Consider the following 16,913-nt stretch of genomic DNA (forward strand, 5'->3'; position numbering starts at 1 on the left):
GAAAGAGGGGGTGGGAGGGAAAGGGGGGAAGGAGGAGGGGGAGGAGGGAGGCAGAGGGAGGGAGGAGGAAGAGGGAGGAGGAGGGAGGCCGAGGCTGGAGGCGGAGCACGAGCCCAGACGCGCGCGCCAGAGGCGGCGGCCCGAACCCGCACCGGTGCGGCGGCGGCGCTCTGGTTGGCTGGTCTCCCCCGTCCTGCCGCCGCCGCCGCCCCCTCCTCCCTCCTCCCTCCCACTCCCCGCCCTCCCCGCGGCGGCTGGCGTCGAGAAAGTACAGTAAAAAGTCCAAGTGCAGCCGCTCGGCGCAAGATGGGATCCGGCTCCTCCAGCTACCGGCCCAAGGCCATCTACTTGGACATCGATGGGCGCATTCAGAAGGTAGCCTCCTCCCCACCCTCCGCAGCCACGGCCTCCGGTGCGAGCCCCCCCACCCCCGCTGCTCACGCCCTCCCCCGCAGCGCTGTGCTTGGCCCCCACCGTGCGATCCCGCGCAGGGGCCCCTCCCCCGGTGACGGCGCGGGGGGTCGTAGCGGCGGGTGGGGGAACCTGGCGCAGCGACGGAGGGCGGCCCGTGGGGAGGGCCGTCGTCTGTGCGTCCGCGCGTCCTGGGTCCGGGCTGCAGCCTCTGACAACTTGGGCTGGGGGCAACAGGGCTCTGCGGAGCTGCTGTCCCCACGCGCCGCCTCCCCCCCCCCCATGGAAAGGGGCGACCCACAAGGGGGTATTTTTTTCCACTTCATGGGCAGAGCTTTCTTTGTAACAAATCTCATCAGGCTGAGTTTGTATGTTCAGAGGCTGGTGCATGGTGCATGAAGCCTTTCATTTCCCAGAGCAGACGCGCCGCAGAGCCCCTGGGCTGCCCTGCGGGATGTGGTCCCCGGGCAGGGATGGTGACTGAGGCACGGAGGGTGACCGAGTACGCAGCCCCCCCCCCCCAGTGGTGGTGCTTCCTGGCCAGGGGGGAGCAGGTGGGGGGCGGGGTTTGGGGAGCAGGGGCTGCGCTCGGCAGCCCCCCACCCCACCGCTCCCTGTACCCCACTGGGCAGATGGTCAGCTCTGACAGCAGAGGGGGGTCCTTGAGGCTGCTCTACCTCCTGGGCCCACAGAGAGACTGAGGGACAGGCCAGACCAGCCCTGTGGTCTCTCTGCCCTTCTCTGGAGGCATGAAGCCCTCCAGATGTCCAGGGTCCCTAACCAACTTGACTCTCATAGGAGAGGCTTCCCAGCAGACCCTCTTTGTTCCTGGCCCCTCCCTTGCTAAGCCCCTGGCCTGAGTCCAGAGCGTCCTGGGCCCATGTTTCTGATTGGCAGAGAGGCACAATAAGAAAGCTGGCTTGGAGGGGGGATTCTTAGCTCCTCCAGAACCACCCCCCACCGGGAAAAGCCATAGTGAGGAATCACTCCCAAACTTCAGCTGGACATTTCAGGGAAGCTGCCTCCAATCCCCTTGCTCTTCTCAAGGACCCCCCGCCCCCTGCCGGGAAGCCAGGGAGGGATGCCCCAGCCAGTGACAGAGCAGGCATGAGGCGGGGGAAGCGGGGGGAGTCTCCAGAGATCTCTGGAGTGCCTCTGCCAGCTGATAGACTTGCCAGAAGCCACCCTCACTCTCCCATCCCCGTCTCCATCCCAGGAAGTGAGAACTGCCCCTCCCCCACCAGCGCCCGCTTTAATAGAATCAGAGAGCAGGGAACAGGAAGAGTCTGCAAGGCCAGGTTGTCAAGCCTCTGGTTCGTCAGTGCTGGGCAGTTGGTCAGCGGCAGACGGAGGACTGGACTCCGGGCCCCTGACTTCCAGGACTCGGCACCTGTGACTGAGCAGGGACTTAACAGCGCCCTCAAAGGTAGAAATGACTCTCGGCTGAATACCTCCCTGTGCTGCGGACACGCGTGCACAAACGTGTTCACACACAACACGCACATGAAACCATGTTGCACACACACATACACGGATACGCACACGTGTGCACAAGCACACACACTCCTACCCCCCCAGATGAGAATTCTCAGAGATTGGCCTATTTTCATCTTTTTGAAAGAGATGAGATGAGATGCCTGCCACCGGGTCAGAAGTGACAGCTTCTTCCCGAGAACTTCCCAGAGGGCTCCCCGAGAAGCTGGATTGGAAGTGGGTAAGAAGTGGCAGAGAGGCGCCAGAGGGTGGGAGGTGAGCGCTGAGGCTGGCAAGCTCTGCCCGCGTGGCAGGCAGGCTGGTTTTTAGAAGGTGACACACCTCAGGTTGGGGTGACCTCCGGACAAACAGCCCTGGAGGCACACCTGCATTCAGGAGAGAGGCCGTGGCTTCGGGGGGGGGGGGGCAGATCTGCCGCTGAGTGCCGGCTCCCCTACTTTCTGTGGTCTTGAGCAAGTCGGCGGGCAGCTCTGAGCTGGCCTCCCCCTCCGTAGAGTGGGACGGCCGTCTCTGCTCTATAGACCGTCCTGAGAAGGACACAAGACCGTAGGACCAGAGTGCGCGGGGTACCGCGGGAACAGGGAGGGTCCCTCTCTCTGTCCACAGTGGCCTTTCGCTGATACAGATGGGGAAGGGGAGCCCGAGTAGGCTGGGGTCTAAACCTCGCCCGTGGCCGCAAGGCCTGTTAGCGGTTCTTGACCGGGCTCTGCGCCCTCTGCCTGTGCTGCTGACTCTGGTGGAGGCTCGTAGCTGGACTTCTAGCCGAGGTTGAGAGCCGAAGCATCTGGGGTTTCCAAGCACGTGCTGGAAAAGGACCACGGGGCTCTCACCGCACACCCGGCAGCATGGTGGGGACCGCAAGTGTCTCTGCTGAGAGCGTGTCCAGCAATGCTTTCTGTGGCCGCACTTTCCGTCCTTAAGGCTCCAGGCACTGGATTCAGCCCTGCTCTGTCTCCCTTTTATCCTTCCCAGCGCTTCTCCCAGGAAGGTCATGGACACAGACCCCTGTTGCTTCGGAGGGGCGGGCGCGCTGGGGGTGGGGGAGGGGCTAAGGCACTGCTTTGTCTCCCCCGCCCTCTGCCCCTCCAGTGACCTTCTCTTGGGCACCCCACGCTCCCCCCCAGAGAGAGCACCAATGTGGGGGGAGAGTGTTCACAGCAGTGACTCCTGCAGGTGTAATCTGCTCCAGCCAAGCTTAGGGGGAACGGTCCCAGGTCACCGGAAGGGAGGCCGCCTGCCCTGTCTGAGGACGTACTTGGGGTGACACTGGATGTGTCTCAGGTGCTTGAAGAAACCCCTGCAGCTCCCGGGTAGCTAGTTCAGGGCCTTCTGACATGAAGAAGACTCCAGACACACAGCTCTCCGACCAACCCAGGGTGACACGGCGCGAGGCCAGCAGGGGGATTTTGGGGGATCCTCAGGCCGCCGTGAGGGGATCGAGCTTCCATCTGCGGGCTTTCCTTCAGCGCTGTGCGGGGTGGGGCGGGTTTGGAGGGCAGAGGTTCTCCTCCGAGCCTGCGCCCCGCTGGGTCCCCACAAAGGCAGCAGAGAGCCGTGTGGCTGCTCCCAGGGCCTCGCCTGCATCCCCGTGGCCTGGGCGAGGTCCCTAACCTCTGTGTAAGGTGGGGATACCGTAGTGCTGCTTGTCGTAGAATCGGCCGGACAAGACCCATCACTTAGGCCGCTCTCCAGAGGAGCTATGGAACAGCCACTGTGTGCCGAGGCCTGGGTCCCGTGCGAACGTGATACCCACGACCCTGTCCCACCGAGCGATGGGCTCACAGGTAGTAAACCACAGCTGTTGCAGGGTGCCCGTGGACGGACAGAAGGACATGGCAGGCCCTGCTGGTGGGCCAGGGCTGTGCGCCAGAAGTGGGATGCTTGATGAATAGGCTCCCTTCCTTGGTAAAGACTGGCTTTGGGGGGCCCGGCGTGGGGGAAGGGGACTTTTTGCAGACTGGGAAGCCTTAGGGTGGCCCAGGTTAGGAATTGCTGGCTGGCCAAGGGGACAGCCTCACTCACCTCCACACGCCTGTCCCCTTGGTGCCTCCTCCCCTGCTCCTGTTGAAGGAGGAGGGAGTGGGAGTCAGCGTCCCCAAAGCTGGGTAGCTGGGGACCCCCGCTCCACAGGACTCTTCTCCAGAAGATGCTGCTTCTCTTCTTTGCCCAGATGGTTTGCGTTTTCCTTTCCTCCGCTGGCCCTGGCCTCAGTACCTGTTCCTTTCTCCCCTTCCCCACACGGCACATCGGAGAGAGGGGGCACTCAGCTGGGATGTCCCGGGGCTGCCAGGGTGGTGCCCTTAGGCATCGGGGAGGAGGAGGGGCCCTGCCTGGTAGCACGTCCAGGCGTGCGTTTGATGACCTTACCATTACCAATGAAGAAGAGTGAGGGGTTCACATGACCTTGGGGCCTGGCTTTGGGCTGGAGCTGCTGGGAAGCCTCATCTGGACAAGGATGGGCATTCTGGAGCTCCTACCAGCTCTGGAAGGGAGCACCTCCGTTGGTGCATTGCCCTGGCCGCTCAGGGACATGGCAGTCTGCCCGGACCACCTTCGGCCACTCTGAGCTCCTACGTCCTTGTCCCAGTCTTGCTGCCGCAGGAACCCCGGCCTTACTCTGCCACTGGAACCCAGGTCCGAGACAGCCAACAGCCACTTGACTCTGTTAAGTGGTTTCTACTCTAAAACAAGGAAATGAATGAGGAAAACCCAAAGGGAAGAGCAACCTTGGGAAGTTGTTGAACTATCTGCAGAAGACTGTGCCCGGTTCACGGCTGACTGCTAGCCCCTCCCCGGGCCCTGTGCGCTCAGGGGTCCCGTCTTCTCCCAGGGAGCCGGCGTCCACCCTACCTGGGCCCGCTGTGACAGGGATTCCGGGGTACGCCCCTGGTTCCTTCCCCTGGCGCCTACAGGGCCCGGACCCTCGGTTTTCCTCTGTGGCAGGGCCCTCCCCCCGCCCTTGGAGGACAGGCCTCTGCAGCCCTGCCAGCCACCTCCCTTTCTCCCGTCTGCCTCCCTCTGTCCTCCGCTCTGCTCCAGCCCTGCGCCCTGCTCCAGCCCTGCGCCCTCCAAGGGACTTCAGACTCGTCTACCTTCGTTGCTTGCCTTTGGCGCAAATAGAAGCCGCTGCGCTTCTTCACGCCAGTCCTGTCTTCCATTCTTGAAGGGTGTAGCTGCCCCTGTCTTGTCCCGTGTGGTCAGCCCGGCAAGACCTTGAGACCCCCCAACTCATGGGCACGTTTCCCCTTCCTGGAAAATACATCTGTCCTGCCACCCGGCAAAGCCCAGTGACAATTCCCTTTCACTTTAAGATGTGCGCACCTGCTCTGCCCGCACTCCGAGCCGGTGGAGCCCAGGAGCGGAGGGGTCTTCCCTGGGTTTGCACAGGGCTGATGCACTGGCTAGGCAGACCCATGGTGAGTTCTCTGGGCTTGGGCGTTCCTGTTAGCCCTGCATCCCTGCCAGGGGACGGGAGCACCCCTCGGCCATCGCCCGCAGTTCCAGCCCCGTCTGCTTATCTTTCTTTAAATGTTTATAGCTTAAGATATTTACGCGGGTACTGAAATGGTAACAGAAGCTAATTGCAACGCAAGGAAGTCTGGGGACTCCTAGTTTGGAGAAGGGAGTCATCCCACACCGTCTTGGTTTCCAATGGAAAACCAGAGATGGTCTGCAGGTGATGGGGAAGGCATTTTGCCTCCAGGCCTGCCCCCGAGCTCACGATGACCCGTCTGTCTCCAGCTGGGTCAGAGCTGGGAGGTGAGATTTAACAAGAACACCGTGTGTTCAGCCTCTTGCTCAACAAGTAGATCGGCCCAGAAGGTGTTGTGCAAACAGAAACTCTTGGAAACGCAACCTCTCCGAATTCTACCTAGCCCTGGGCGCTGAGAAGTCAGAGAATGCTGGCCTCCCTCTTCCTTCCCACTTGCCCTGGCCTAAAGGCTCGTTCCCAACATCTGGAGGCCCCAGGAGGGGCGTGGCTGAATCCCACTAATGTCATCAGGATTGACAGATAATGACACGGCGGTCTCTCAGACTATGTGCAGCTCCCCCTGTCTTGGAGGGGTGGCCACACCGAGTGGGGAGGAATCAACAGCCCCACAGATCCAGCTCTGTCCCTTGACGGCTGGGAGGCCCAAGGGAAGTCACCTTCTCCTTGGTTAAGTGGGCGCGGCAGTGACGCCCCCGTTGGGTGACCACAGATGGCACTAAGTAATGTGCGAAGTGCCCAGGGCTGGCGAGCTGGCCACACGGGGAGGCTCGGCCAGCACGTCCTGCATGCAGGCCCTTGCTCCCTCCCTCCCCAGCACACTGTGGAAGGAGCTGGGGCAACCCTTCCCGTCCCCGGTCGGTATCTCTGCGAGTCCGCTGCAAGCCTGAACTAAGGCCCCAGGCCCCCGGGGCCCACTGTCCAGGACACCTTCATCTCCAACTTAGCAGAGGCTGCTGGAAACAGGACCACGTGAGCCCCGAGCCGGGAGGGCCGGCGGCCTCCCCAGAGCCGCTGTGAGCTAAGGGCTGCCTGGCCTCAGACACGTGCAGAGTGCAGCTCCGGTCATCCAGGAAGAGAAGCAAGAGCAGACGAAGAGCATGGTGTCCCCGTCAGACGGCTGATGTGAACCGACATGCAGATGAAAGAGGAAACGGACTCAGCCAAGCGGCTGATGGCAGAGCCAGCCACAGGGAGCCCAGGACGCCGCCCCGCGGTCAGACAGCGGGACTGGGTGCACAGGGAGCCTTGGCTCACTGGAGGCTGGGCCCCCACACCCCCGTCCTGGCTTTGCTGCTCCCGAGGCCCTTCCCACAGCAGAAGGCAGAGGCTGAGCCGTCCGTACCCGGTCACCTGCTTCCGGGCCACCGATGACCCGGCAGCCTGCGCTACTGGGAACTGGCGGAGGTCTAGAGCTAGAAGGGATAAGAGGGTACCCGGAAGACACAAAGGGACCCCCACGTACCCACCTGCACAAGACAGCAGCAGCCCACCAGCTGGTCCCGCCCCCAGGAAGGATGCCCCCCTGTGTCTCAGCGCCCCCCGGGCCACACGGACACATGCATGCATCTCTCCCTAGGCATGTTTGGGATACGGTCACATGGTGGGCCACTGTCTAAACAGCACTCAGCTCCTCAGCCCCAGATACTTGCAACCTCAAAAAAACCAATCTCTGCAGTCGACAGTGTGGTTCCTTTGCCTTGACCGCACCCACCTGTCTGCCTGTCCCCCTCACCTCCACCACGGCTGCACGTCTGCTCCCCGGATCCCCAGGCTGATCACCGGATGGGAGCATTGGCCTGAACAGAATCTCACAGCACTGCTGAAAACCTGGTCTAGAAGATTAAGTTCGGGCCAGAACATCTCAGCAAGTTGGCTTTAGATGTTGCCCCGCATGCCTTCTTTTTAATTTTAACAAAATACATATAAAATTTGCCATCTTAACCATTTCCGGGTTCCGTGGCGCTGAACACACTCACATTCTTATGCAGCCGTCCCCACCATCCGTCCTGAACTTTTCCATCTTCCCAGACCGAAACTCTGTCCCCAGTAAACGCGAACTCCCCCAGCCCCTCCCCGGCCCCTGGCACCCACCTCCTACTCTCTGTCCCTGTGGGTCTGACTGCGCTGGGTCCCTCCTGTGAGTGGGTCACACGGTGTTTGTCCTTCTGTGGCTGGCTTACTTCACTGAGCATGGTGTCCTCAAGTTTCGTCCACGTTGTGGCACGGGGCAGTTTTCTTCCTTTTTAAGACCGAATAATATTCCGTCATGTGTATTGTCCACGTTCTGTTTATCCGTTTGACCCTCAGTGAACCTGCCTGATCGTCTTTAGAGCTCAGTCATTCACATTATTTCCTCATTGCAGTGGGTATATCATTGTGTTTTCTGGAAAACACTCTTCTCCCTAAAGCCCTCCATGGTTTCCTGGTCGCAGTTGTGTGAATCTGAGGAGTTGTGTGTGGTGTGGTCTGGGAGGTGGGATATGTTCCAGGCGGGGAGAGTAAACTGCTCAGGGAGGGGGCTGCCTCTCAGATTCAGTGACATTCCGCGCATTTACTGGCAGCATGATGTCACGGTCGAGAGCATGGGTTCCGGGGCAAGTGTGTCTGCCTTTGAAGAGGGTCGTGTGCAGGCAAGTTCCTGACATGCCTCGGTGACTCCATCTGTGAAGTGGGGTGAAGGGAGCATCTCCCTCATGCGGTCATTCTGATTAAATGCGTAAATGTGTGTCCAGTGTTAAAAGGGGGCCAGTACGTGGCCAGTGCTACCTAAAGTCCCTGTTATTTTTATTTGTTTGTAACTTATTTATTCGTGTTGTGGATGTAAGGCAGTCAGATCTCCGTGTCTTGTTGGGAGAGCCTTATGGAGACCCCTGGCTTCGTGCTCCTGGGTTGGCAAGTGGCCCGTGGGGCAGCCGGCCGTCAGTCCCCACAAGGGGCCCCGTGTCCAGGCGTGCTCTGTGACATGCAGGGCCCGCCCAGCCCCGAGGTGCTCCCAGCTCCGTGATCCCATGCTTCCTGGGGTAGCCCCAGGTCCACCCTCGTCCCCCTGGTCTTTTCACAGAAGCTGGGACCACAGATGCCTTTCATTTCTCCTCCGTTTCAGAGATGGAGCTGTGGGGACTGCAGTGAGGAGGGCGGGCGGTGGGGTGACTGCTCAGGCAGGCAGGCATGGATGAACTAGGACAGCCAGCGCCGCGTGCACACCAGCTCTCCGGTTGCATGAGCGTTCCAAGCTTCAGCCTCATTTATTTTGCCGGAGGGGGGTGGTTGTGGTACCCAAGCCCTTAACGGTGATTTGCTGTTGAAGGGAGCTGCGCTGGCGGGGGGTGTGGCTAGTCGCTGTCAGCGGCGGCCCCGGGGGCTCGCTGCCACGTTGGCCACTAGACGGCTGGCCTGGGGGAGACGGAGGTGGGGTGCTTTGGGGAAACAAAGTCAGAGCCCACCCGTAGAATGGCAGGAGTTGGCGGGCTTTGGCAGACTCTCTCCGTTTAGCCCGGAGCACTACCATGAGGACAAGCTGCCTCCGTCCCGCAGTCAGCACCACCAGAGGGAGGTGTAGGGGGGCCGGAGCTCGGTCATCCTGGGGGCCAGTCACACACAGGGCTGATGTACTTTGTAAGCAGTTAACGGAACCCGGTGATCAAGCTCTTTGTCCTCACAGCTTCTGCCTTTAGGGAATTTTTTTTAAAAAAACTTTTATAGCCTTACAAATAACAGAAAAAGACGCAGTGCCTTTTGACATTATCGTCTAGAGATCTTCAGTAATGTTGAATTGGCCTTTGCGAGAGCAGCAAACCCAGGGCTTGCGTGCGGGAAAGCTGAGGGCAGACAGCCGCGGGCGTGGCTGGTGAGCCAGGCTGGGCTCGAGCCATTGCCAGGGCGCTTGGGCAGCAGCCCCAGAATGATTTCGCTCAGAGTTGTGTCCTGTAAACTTCACGCAGGGAAAAGTGAAGATGTGAGCCGTGGTTAAAGGTTCGTACATACGCGGAGACCTCTTGGTGGAGCTTCTGAAGGCTAACACATCTCGCCGCCGCTGTGGATCACAGAACATCCAGAGCCCAGAACAGACACCAGAGGGGCTGGGAAACGTGACCCCAGTGATGGCCAATGATGCCTGGACATTCGGAGCCCCTGAGACTTAAGGACGCCCCCTCCTTGGAGCTGCCCGGATGCATGGCCGTGGTCCCAGCATGTATTTGATCCCATTTTGTGTGTGTTGTTTAGAAAGCTGTGCCCCAAGTAGCAGAGGTGGGAGATGGCATCTGTGCCCCATCGGCAAAGCCAGCCTGGGGTATTCCAAGGAGCCGGGGTGCAGGGAGGCGCTTCCGTAGCAAAGGCGTGCATGGGGAAGTGTAGGAGCAGTGAATTTCCCCCACAGCTATTTCTGGAACCCGGGCTGGGTGGCCCCAGGCTGAGCAGGTGAAGGAAGTGGGTGCCAACCTCGGAGAGCTGTGTGGACACAGGGCCAGGTAGCGTCTGGACGTCGGCGGGGTGGACAGCCCTGGCCGGGGGGTGGGGGGGGAGGCGCTGAGAAGTGACTGGTCTCTCCAGGGATGAGGGACCCTGGATCTCCTGGGTGTTGTGCAGAAGCAGCCGAGGCCAGGGGCTGGATGCCAGACCCCCTGGAACACTCCGCCCCCCTACCCCCCACCTCCGCCCCCCTGCCCCCCACGCTCCCGGGGCTGGATTTCTGATTCAGCCTCAGCCCCTGCAGTGAGCCCTGGGCATGTCCTCCAGAGGGACAGAGCAGGCAGCCGGGAGAGGCCGCTCTAGAGCCGAGGTGGGTCCCGGCACCAAAGGGGCCCCTCGCGGCGCCTCCCGCCCCTCACCTGCCCCTTCTAAGGGCCAGGCTTGGTTTCTGGAAGAAAGAGCCGGTGGGGGGGGGGGGGGGTCACCCGGGTGGCTCAGCTGGTTAAGCGTCTGCCTTCGTCTCCCAGGGTACTGGGTTCGAGCCCCACATCGGGCTCCCTGCTCAGCAGAGAGCCTGCTTCTCCCTCTCCGTTTGCCTGCCTCTCTGCCTACTTGTGCTCTCTAGATCTCTGTCAAAAAATAAATAAATAAAATCTTTAAAAAAAACTTAAAAAAAAAAAGAGCCAGGGGGTTGGCCGCTTTCAGCCAGCTGCTGTAAGCCCCAGGCATCAAACTAAAGGGTGAGCCCGCACGCAGGTCTGTGGCTCAGCGTGGCCGGGGAGACACGGCCCCAGCTGAGGTTACATCACAGGGACACGCCCCCCCCAAAGTCCAGCGGCACTGAGCAGAACCCTGACCTTTGGAGGGACTGTGGCAGCTCCACAGGAGGCCCGCGAGGCCTCAGCCTGGCGGGTGGAGGCCAGCCTCTGAAGGACAAGAAGCAGGGTGGGGAGGCCACTGCAGCCCCCGCGGCAGCAGGCACGCGGCCGACTTGGACTCGAGGCCCCTTGCCTACACTCAGAGACACTTCTTTTCTGGCAAGAAACTATGTTGAATTTTTCTAATGAAATTTCAAGGCAATAAAGAGAAAAGGGAAAAGAGGCAGGAAGGAGGCAGGAAGGAGGGACTTCTCCTCCACTCCCGTGGCCCTGAACTGCCCACTTTCTCCCACGTCTCTCGGATTTCCTTGTCCCCCGCCGCGGCTCGCCAGGTGGCTGTGTGAGGACCTCAGATCCGCTGCCCACGCTGTCCTGTGCTCTGTCACCGCCCATGTCAGCCCCCAGCTCATGACTGTTGCAGGATGAGGTGTCCCCATCCAAACCCCAAAACTTCCGGGGGTATTACAATTATTTCAAAGGGGATTTAAAGTTATAGTTTATTTGAGGCATTTCATGAAAAAGAACTTTGAATAAAAACATGCCCCTCCCTCCTCTTGCCTGCCTCGTGCACTTGGAACAAAGTGGCCTTGTAAAGTGAGCGGTGCGGGGAGGGTCCCCATGGCCGCCATTAACGGGAGGAAGTGGGGTTTGCTTCCCAGGCCTGCCGAGGGGAGGTGGACAGAAGGACGTGGAAACTTGACCTGCTTCTCCAGCTCATCCTGGGCTACCTCTGCTCACGGTGTGGATTCCGGGTTTCATGCAAGTGCAGACTCCAGCATGGGTCTCAAGAAGGTCAGGGGTGGTGAATGATTTCCAGGATTACTTGAAAATACCCAGATAAGGAGATAGTGCTGACGAGTGGATTCCTCTGGAAAGAAGTCACGGTCCCCCGTGTAATTCCCGGAAAGGAGCCTCAAGCCAGAAGATGCGTCACCCTCCTCCCAAAGCTTTGACAGGTTCTCCTGAAAGGGCCGCAAGCCCTAAGTCACCCAGAATCCTCAGGGTTTGCTCCCCACCCCCAACCTCAGGGCCAATTGCCATTTGGCCAAGGCCTCTGCGGCCACCTGTTGGCCCGCCCCAAGGAGGCCCACGCAGGACCAGCTCCCTCACCAACAGCCCCTTGGCTGCACGCTGGTGCTCCCCTGTGTTGTTCCATCTGGGAAAGAGGATGGGAGCGGTGGTGCTCACTTTCCAAGGTGCCAGAGCTCGGGGTCTCAGTTGAGGAGGGTTTCCCGCCTCCCAGGCTAGGTCTCCCCCATGTCTTTTCACCTGCCGCCACCCCCTCGGCCCTGCCCAATGCAGCTGAGGGTTGCATGCTGGGGTCTCCCGTGGGTGGTCCTCCCCACAGCCCCTCCCCCCAGGCATGAAGAAGCCTGGACCCCAGGACGGGTCTCACTGGCCCACACTCAGACCCCTGATACAGCAGAGCTGGACAAAGACCTTGAGGGGAGGGGCACGGGTTAAGCGGGAGAGCTGGGTGAGGGCCCAGCTCTGGGAAATGCAAGGGTCGGGCATCAAGAGCCACCTCTCATTTGAATGGGAACCCAAGAAGTAAAGCCAATTGAAACCAGAGAGACACCTTTGGAAATGTCCTCACTTGAAGCAGTCCTTGGAAGGGTGCTCCATGTACGCACATTTCTTACCCTTCCAGCTGTCTGCTCTTTGCACTTTCCATCCCCTGCGATCCATTATTTATAACCGGGGAGAGTGACCTCAGACGCCTGAAGTAGAAAAACAAAACAGAGCGACCCAGAAGAGTGACAGGGAGCGGTGGGACGGACCTGCCGTGACGAACGGGTTCTGGGCGGAGGAAGCCTTGGACCCTCGCAGACGCAGGCGCGGGGACACGGGCCCCGAGAGGCCGCCGAGCCCAAGCAGCCCAGAGCCTGAGCTGGATGGGTTTACACAGTCTGCGTAGCTGTGTCCTGCTAAAGAACGTCGTCAGCCAGGACAGGAATGTCCCCGCGTGGCCAGACTGTTCTTCCCCAGCCTCCCCACCCCCTGCTCCAGCCCAAGCCCACATCAGCTCTTGTGAGGGGACAACGGGGTGGGCCTCCCGCCTGTAATCCGTCCCCCGTGACCCCTCCCGGAGTGTGCTCCCCGTCACAGATGCGCTCCGAGCCTCCCACAAGCTTCAGGGATTCCTGGTCCCTGCAGAGAGTCCAGCCTGAGGCCCAGGGCTGCGTCCGCTCCCGGGGCTGCTGTGGCACATTCCCTCTGTCAGCCCGACTGCAAACAGCATGGATTTATTCTCTCGAAGTTCTGGAGGCCAGAGTCCAGGATCCACATCGCTGGACCAGGATCAAGGCGTTGGCAGAGACTCGCTGGCCTAGAGGTTCTAGGGGGAAGCCGCTCCTTGCTCTCCCGCTGCTGGGGGCTGTCAGCACGCTTTGGCTTGTGGCCACACCGCTCGGGTGCCTTCAGAGCTCTCTGTTCGTCTTCACATCTCTCTGCCGCCTTGTGACTTCACTTGAGCACCCCCGCCCCACCGAGGTGATCCGGGCTCATCTCACCCCAGGATCCTTCATCTAATCTGCAGAGACGTGGCCACGTAAGGTGGAGGAGGGTGCTACAGGGCCCTTTTCCATGCCGTTCTGCGGGCTTCTGGCCTCAGACTGTGCCACACGTCCTGTTCCCAAGGCTCCTCCCATATCCCTGAAGGCCAGTGGGATCGTGGGTCTGGAGTGGGAGCGGGGCGCAGTGAGGGGATGGCGCCTTCCCTTCACCGGCAGCCCAGTGTGCCTCCCGTCCCTCCGGGCCCACCCGCCTCCACGGACTGGTCACCTGCCTGCCGGCCGGCCGCACACCCCAAGTTGTGCGGGGCCTTAGCTGTCTCTCCCCTCCCACACCAAGTTTTGCTGTTCGTTTGGATGGAGTGAACTCGTGGGGTGCTGAGCAAAAGTGCCTCCCAAACCCTTTCACCTCAGAGACGTTTGCTGAGGGCTTCCTGTGTGCTGGAGCCGAGAGAAGATGCTTGATAAAGAGGTGGGTTTGGGAGGCCGTGGTATGCTGCAGATCCCTCGGCCCCACGCCCCCCACGCCCCCCACGCCCTCCCATGCCCGCCCCTGCCATCAGCTTGTTGCTCACGCAGCAGCCCTGGGATGGGCAGGCTGGGTTTGCGGCTGGCCCTGCTCTGTGCCAGTTGCAGGATCCTGACACCCAGATGCCACCCTGTGAAGTGGGGGTAGCACCTGCCCAGCAGGTTTTGTACAGTGCTCACCACGGACCACATACCTTTCTAAGGATTTTATGGAGGTGACCAGCGTCTGCCGCTGCTGCAGATGCGGAGAGTGTGCGATGAAGAATTTGCCCACGGCCCCAGGGTGCAGGCAGAGCTGGGGGTGGACCCAGGAAGGCTGGCTTCAGGTCCTGTGCCCCACGGTGCAGACTTCAGGGAAAGGTCTTCCCACGGGATGGGATGGTCTCTCCAGCCTCTCGGGCCCAGTGCAGAGACTTCCCCCGGGGGCTTACGGCACCTCGAAGCAGGTGGAGCTGGTATTACCCCACCTTGAGGAGGGAAGAGCTCTGCAAGGGCAGAGAGGTCGGTATTTGGGGGCGCCCCTGTGGTTTGCCCCAAACTAGGTCTCCCACAATTCCGGGAAGCTTTGTACCCATGCTGCATCTGAGCTCCATCGGAGCGCTGGGTGGCCTCCCGCACTGTGGCCTCCATCGTCCCACGGCGGCTTGTCACCCCGAGCCGTCAGTCCCTCACGGCTCCCTTGCCGACCATCACCCCGCTGCCGGACACTCACACACGCCCTTCCTGTTCATTGCCGTCATATCGCCGCTCACTTGCTGCATGACTTTGGAAACGTTCCTGAAACTCTCTGAACCTTAATAGCTACAAAATGGGAAGAATGACACCCACCTTCAAGGCATGCTTTAAGGACCAAAGACTATATGTGTTCTTCACCAAATAATGGCAAAGAAAGGAAAGGGAACCATCTCTCTCTCTCTCTCTCTCTCTCTCTCTCTCACACACACACACACACACACACACACACACACACACACACACGTTTTTAAGTCAGGATCCAAACCTGGCCATGCACTGTGTTTATTTGCTGTTTCCTTAAGTCTCTTTCTATCCACATGTTTCGTCCCCTTTCCATTCCTGCCATTTACTTGGTGAAGAATACATACTACTTCTGATCCTTAAAGCATGCCCTAAAGACACAGATACAGACATATAGATGTACAGAGATATAGAGATGTGGATGAAGACGTAAGTGGCTGAGGAGTGATAAGGGAGATTCTCGTTAATTTCCTTTCCGTGTGAAAATCACACTGTGGCTATCTTGAACCATAAGCAAGGATCTTGGATGTTAGGGATGCACTCTGAAATGCACACAGATGACGCAGAATGATGTCTACAGTGAGCTTACGACCACCCCAGCAGGCGGGGAGGCCGGAGTGCAGACCCGCGGGCTGGGTCCGAGCTGGCGGCCGGGGTGGCAGTGGGGGGTAGGGCTCTGCTGCTGCCGGTGCTCCAGGATTTCCAGCGTACAGAACTTCTCTTCTTAAAGATTTTATTTATTTATTTGAGAGACAGAGAGCATGCAAGGGCATGTGAGGGGGAGGGGCAGAGGCAGAGGGAGAGTGAGAATCCTCAAGCAGATTCCATGCCCAGTGCGGAGCCCGACACGGGGCTCGATCTCACGACCCTGAGACCATGACCTGAGCCAAAATCATGAGTCAGGTCCTTCACTGACTGAGCCCACCAGGCACCCCTGGAGCTTCTCTTCTTTAGAAGAATGTATGCAGTGAGTCTGGCCCATAGTAATAAATGGTAGTTTCTGCTTTATATTCTTTTCAAACACAGTGACCAGAAAAATACCTCCTAACTTGGAAAGGGAAATGAGGCCTAATACAGAGTTTATTTTAGGGATTGCCTGCCTAGCGGTTAACTGTAATCCATTCTGACTGTGACGTTATCCTTAAGTGTTCTAAAAACAAGGAGCAACATGGGGTGAACAATATGCTCAAGTTTATATGTCTATGAAATTTATAATTAGAGGAGAATTGCAGACAGATTGCAGATGCACATAGAAGGAGAGAGAGGTAGATAGCCTACAGCCTTGGCCTCAGTGTCATGCATTTATTTCCTGAGTATTAAAAAAAAAGGTAGGGGGGCGCCTGGGTGGCTCAGTCATTAAGCAGTTGCCTTCGGCTCAGGTCATGATCCCAGGGTCCAGGGATCGAGCCCCACGTCAGGCTCCCTGCTCGGCGGGAAGCCTGCTTCTGCTTCTCCCACTCCTCCTGCTATTGTTCCTGCTCTCGGTGTCTCTCTCTCTGTCAAATAAATAAATAAAATCTTTAAAAAAAAAAACATAAAAGGTGGGATTTTGGTCTTGATCTCTGTTTAGCCTGTCTTCTGTATTAAACACTTGTAATTCTTGGGCACTAATAAGCCAATGGGAATTTGCCTTTTAACTCCCCCAAAGATAGAAAAGTTGTGAATCCACGGATGTGTCGTAAATTGGCTGTTCTCTGGACTGGTCGGGTTGAGTTCTAATTCCTGGAGCTGGGGCGTGAGATCCAGGTGCCAGACTGAAATACTCTGATTTCCTTCAAGGGCAGACAAGGCCTTATAAGAGCTTATAGACATGTATGTAAAACCTTAGTAGGTAATAGAAGCTATAGAAGATGAATCACAACTTGGTAGACAAAAGATAAGGAATTTGAATTGGTTTATTTTCTTCTGGGAGGGGAGCCTAAGTCAATATTTGTTCCAGGTATGCCATCGGAAATACCAGCAACTGGAAAACAAGGCAAACAGAGAATGCATACATAATTATGGGCAAGTGACTTACCTCCCATGCAGACCTCCGCTAGAGCTCTCCTGTCAGCACAGCATCCGTCTCTGGGCTTAGAGCCAGGGAGGCTCCGGGTTTGCATGTGGGACCACCCTGGCCAGGCCAGGCCAGCTTCTTCTCTCTCTGTGGCTTAGAGTCCTCATCTGTGTGAGGGGTGATGGTGACACCAAGCTTATGAGGTTCTTATGAGGACCCAGGGTCACAGGACTTGTAAGGCATTTGGCTCAGGTTCTGGCCCAAGCATAGGCTCAATTCTGTTAGGCGGTGGTGATGGTGGGAGTGCTGGTGCTGTGGTGATGCTGGTGATGGTGGAGGTGATCCTGGTGGTGGAGGAAGTCATGGTGGAGGTGGTGATGGCAGAGATGGTGATGGTGAGGTGGTGGAGGTGATGGCAGAGATGGTGCTGGTGG

At 58.8% G+C, this 16,913-nt stretch overlaps 1 protein-coding gene across 5 annotated transcripts in view; it reads left to right on the forward strand.

Annotated features, from left to right (window-relative positions):
* Window positions 1-262: 262 nt before the first annotated feature.
* PDE9A (phosphodiesterase 9A) overlaps window positions 263-16,913 on the forward strand; it is an 89,822-nt gene continuing 73,171 nt past the window's right edge. For 4 of the 5 annotated variants that reach the window (XM_032392528.1, XM_032392530.1, XM_032392532.1 and 1 more), the window contains exon 1: window positions 263-375. In XM_032392528.1, the coding sequence (XP_032248419.1) occupies window positions 307-375 (69 nt within the window). In that variant the 5' untranslated portion in view covers window positions 263-306. Of the gene's footprint in view, window positions 376-9,339; window positions 9,591-16,913 lie in introns of all 5 variants that reach the window. The other variant, XM_032392533.1, reaches the window with a different exon arrangement.

This window comes from Phoca vitulina, unplaced genomic scaffold (assembly GCF_004348235.1).
Source record: "Phoca vitulina isolate PV1807 unplaced genomic scaffold, GSC_HSeal_1.0 scaffold68, whole genome shotgun sequence".
Classification (NCBI taxonomy): Eukaryota; Metazoa; Chordata; class Mammalia; order Carnivora; family Phocidae; genus Phoca; species Phoca vitulina.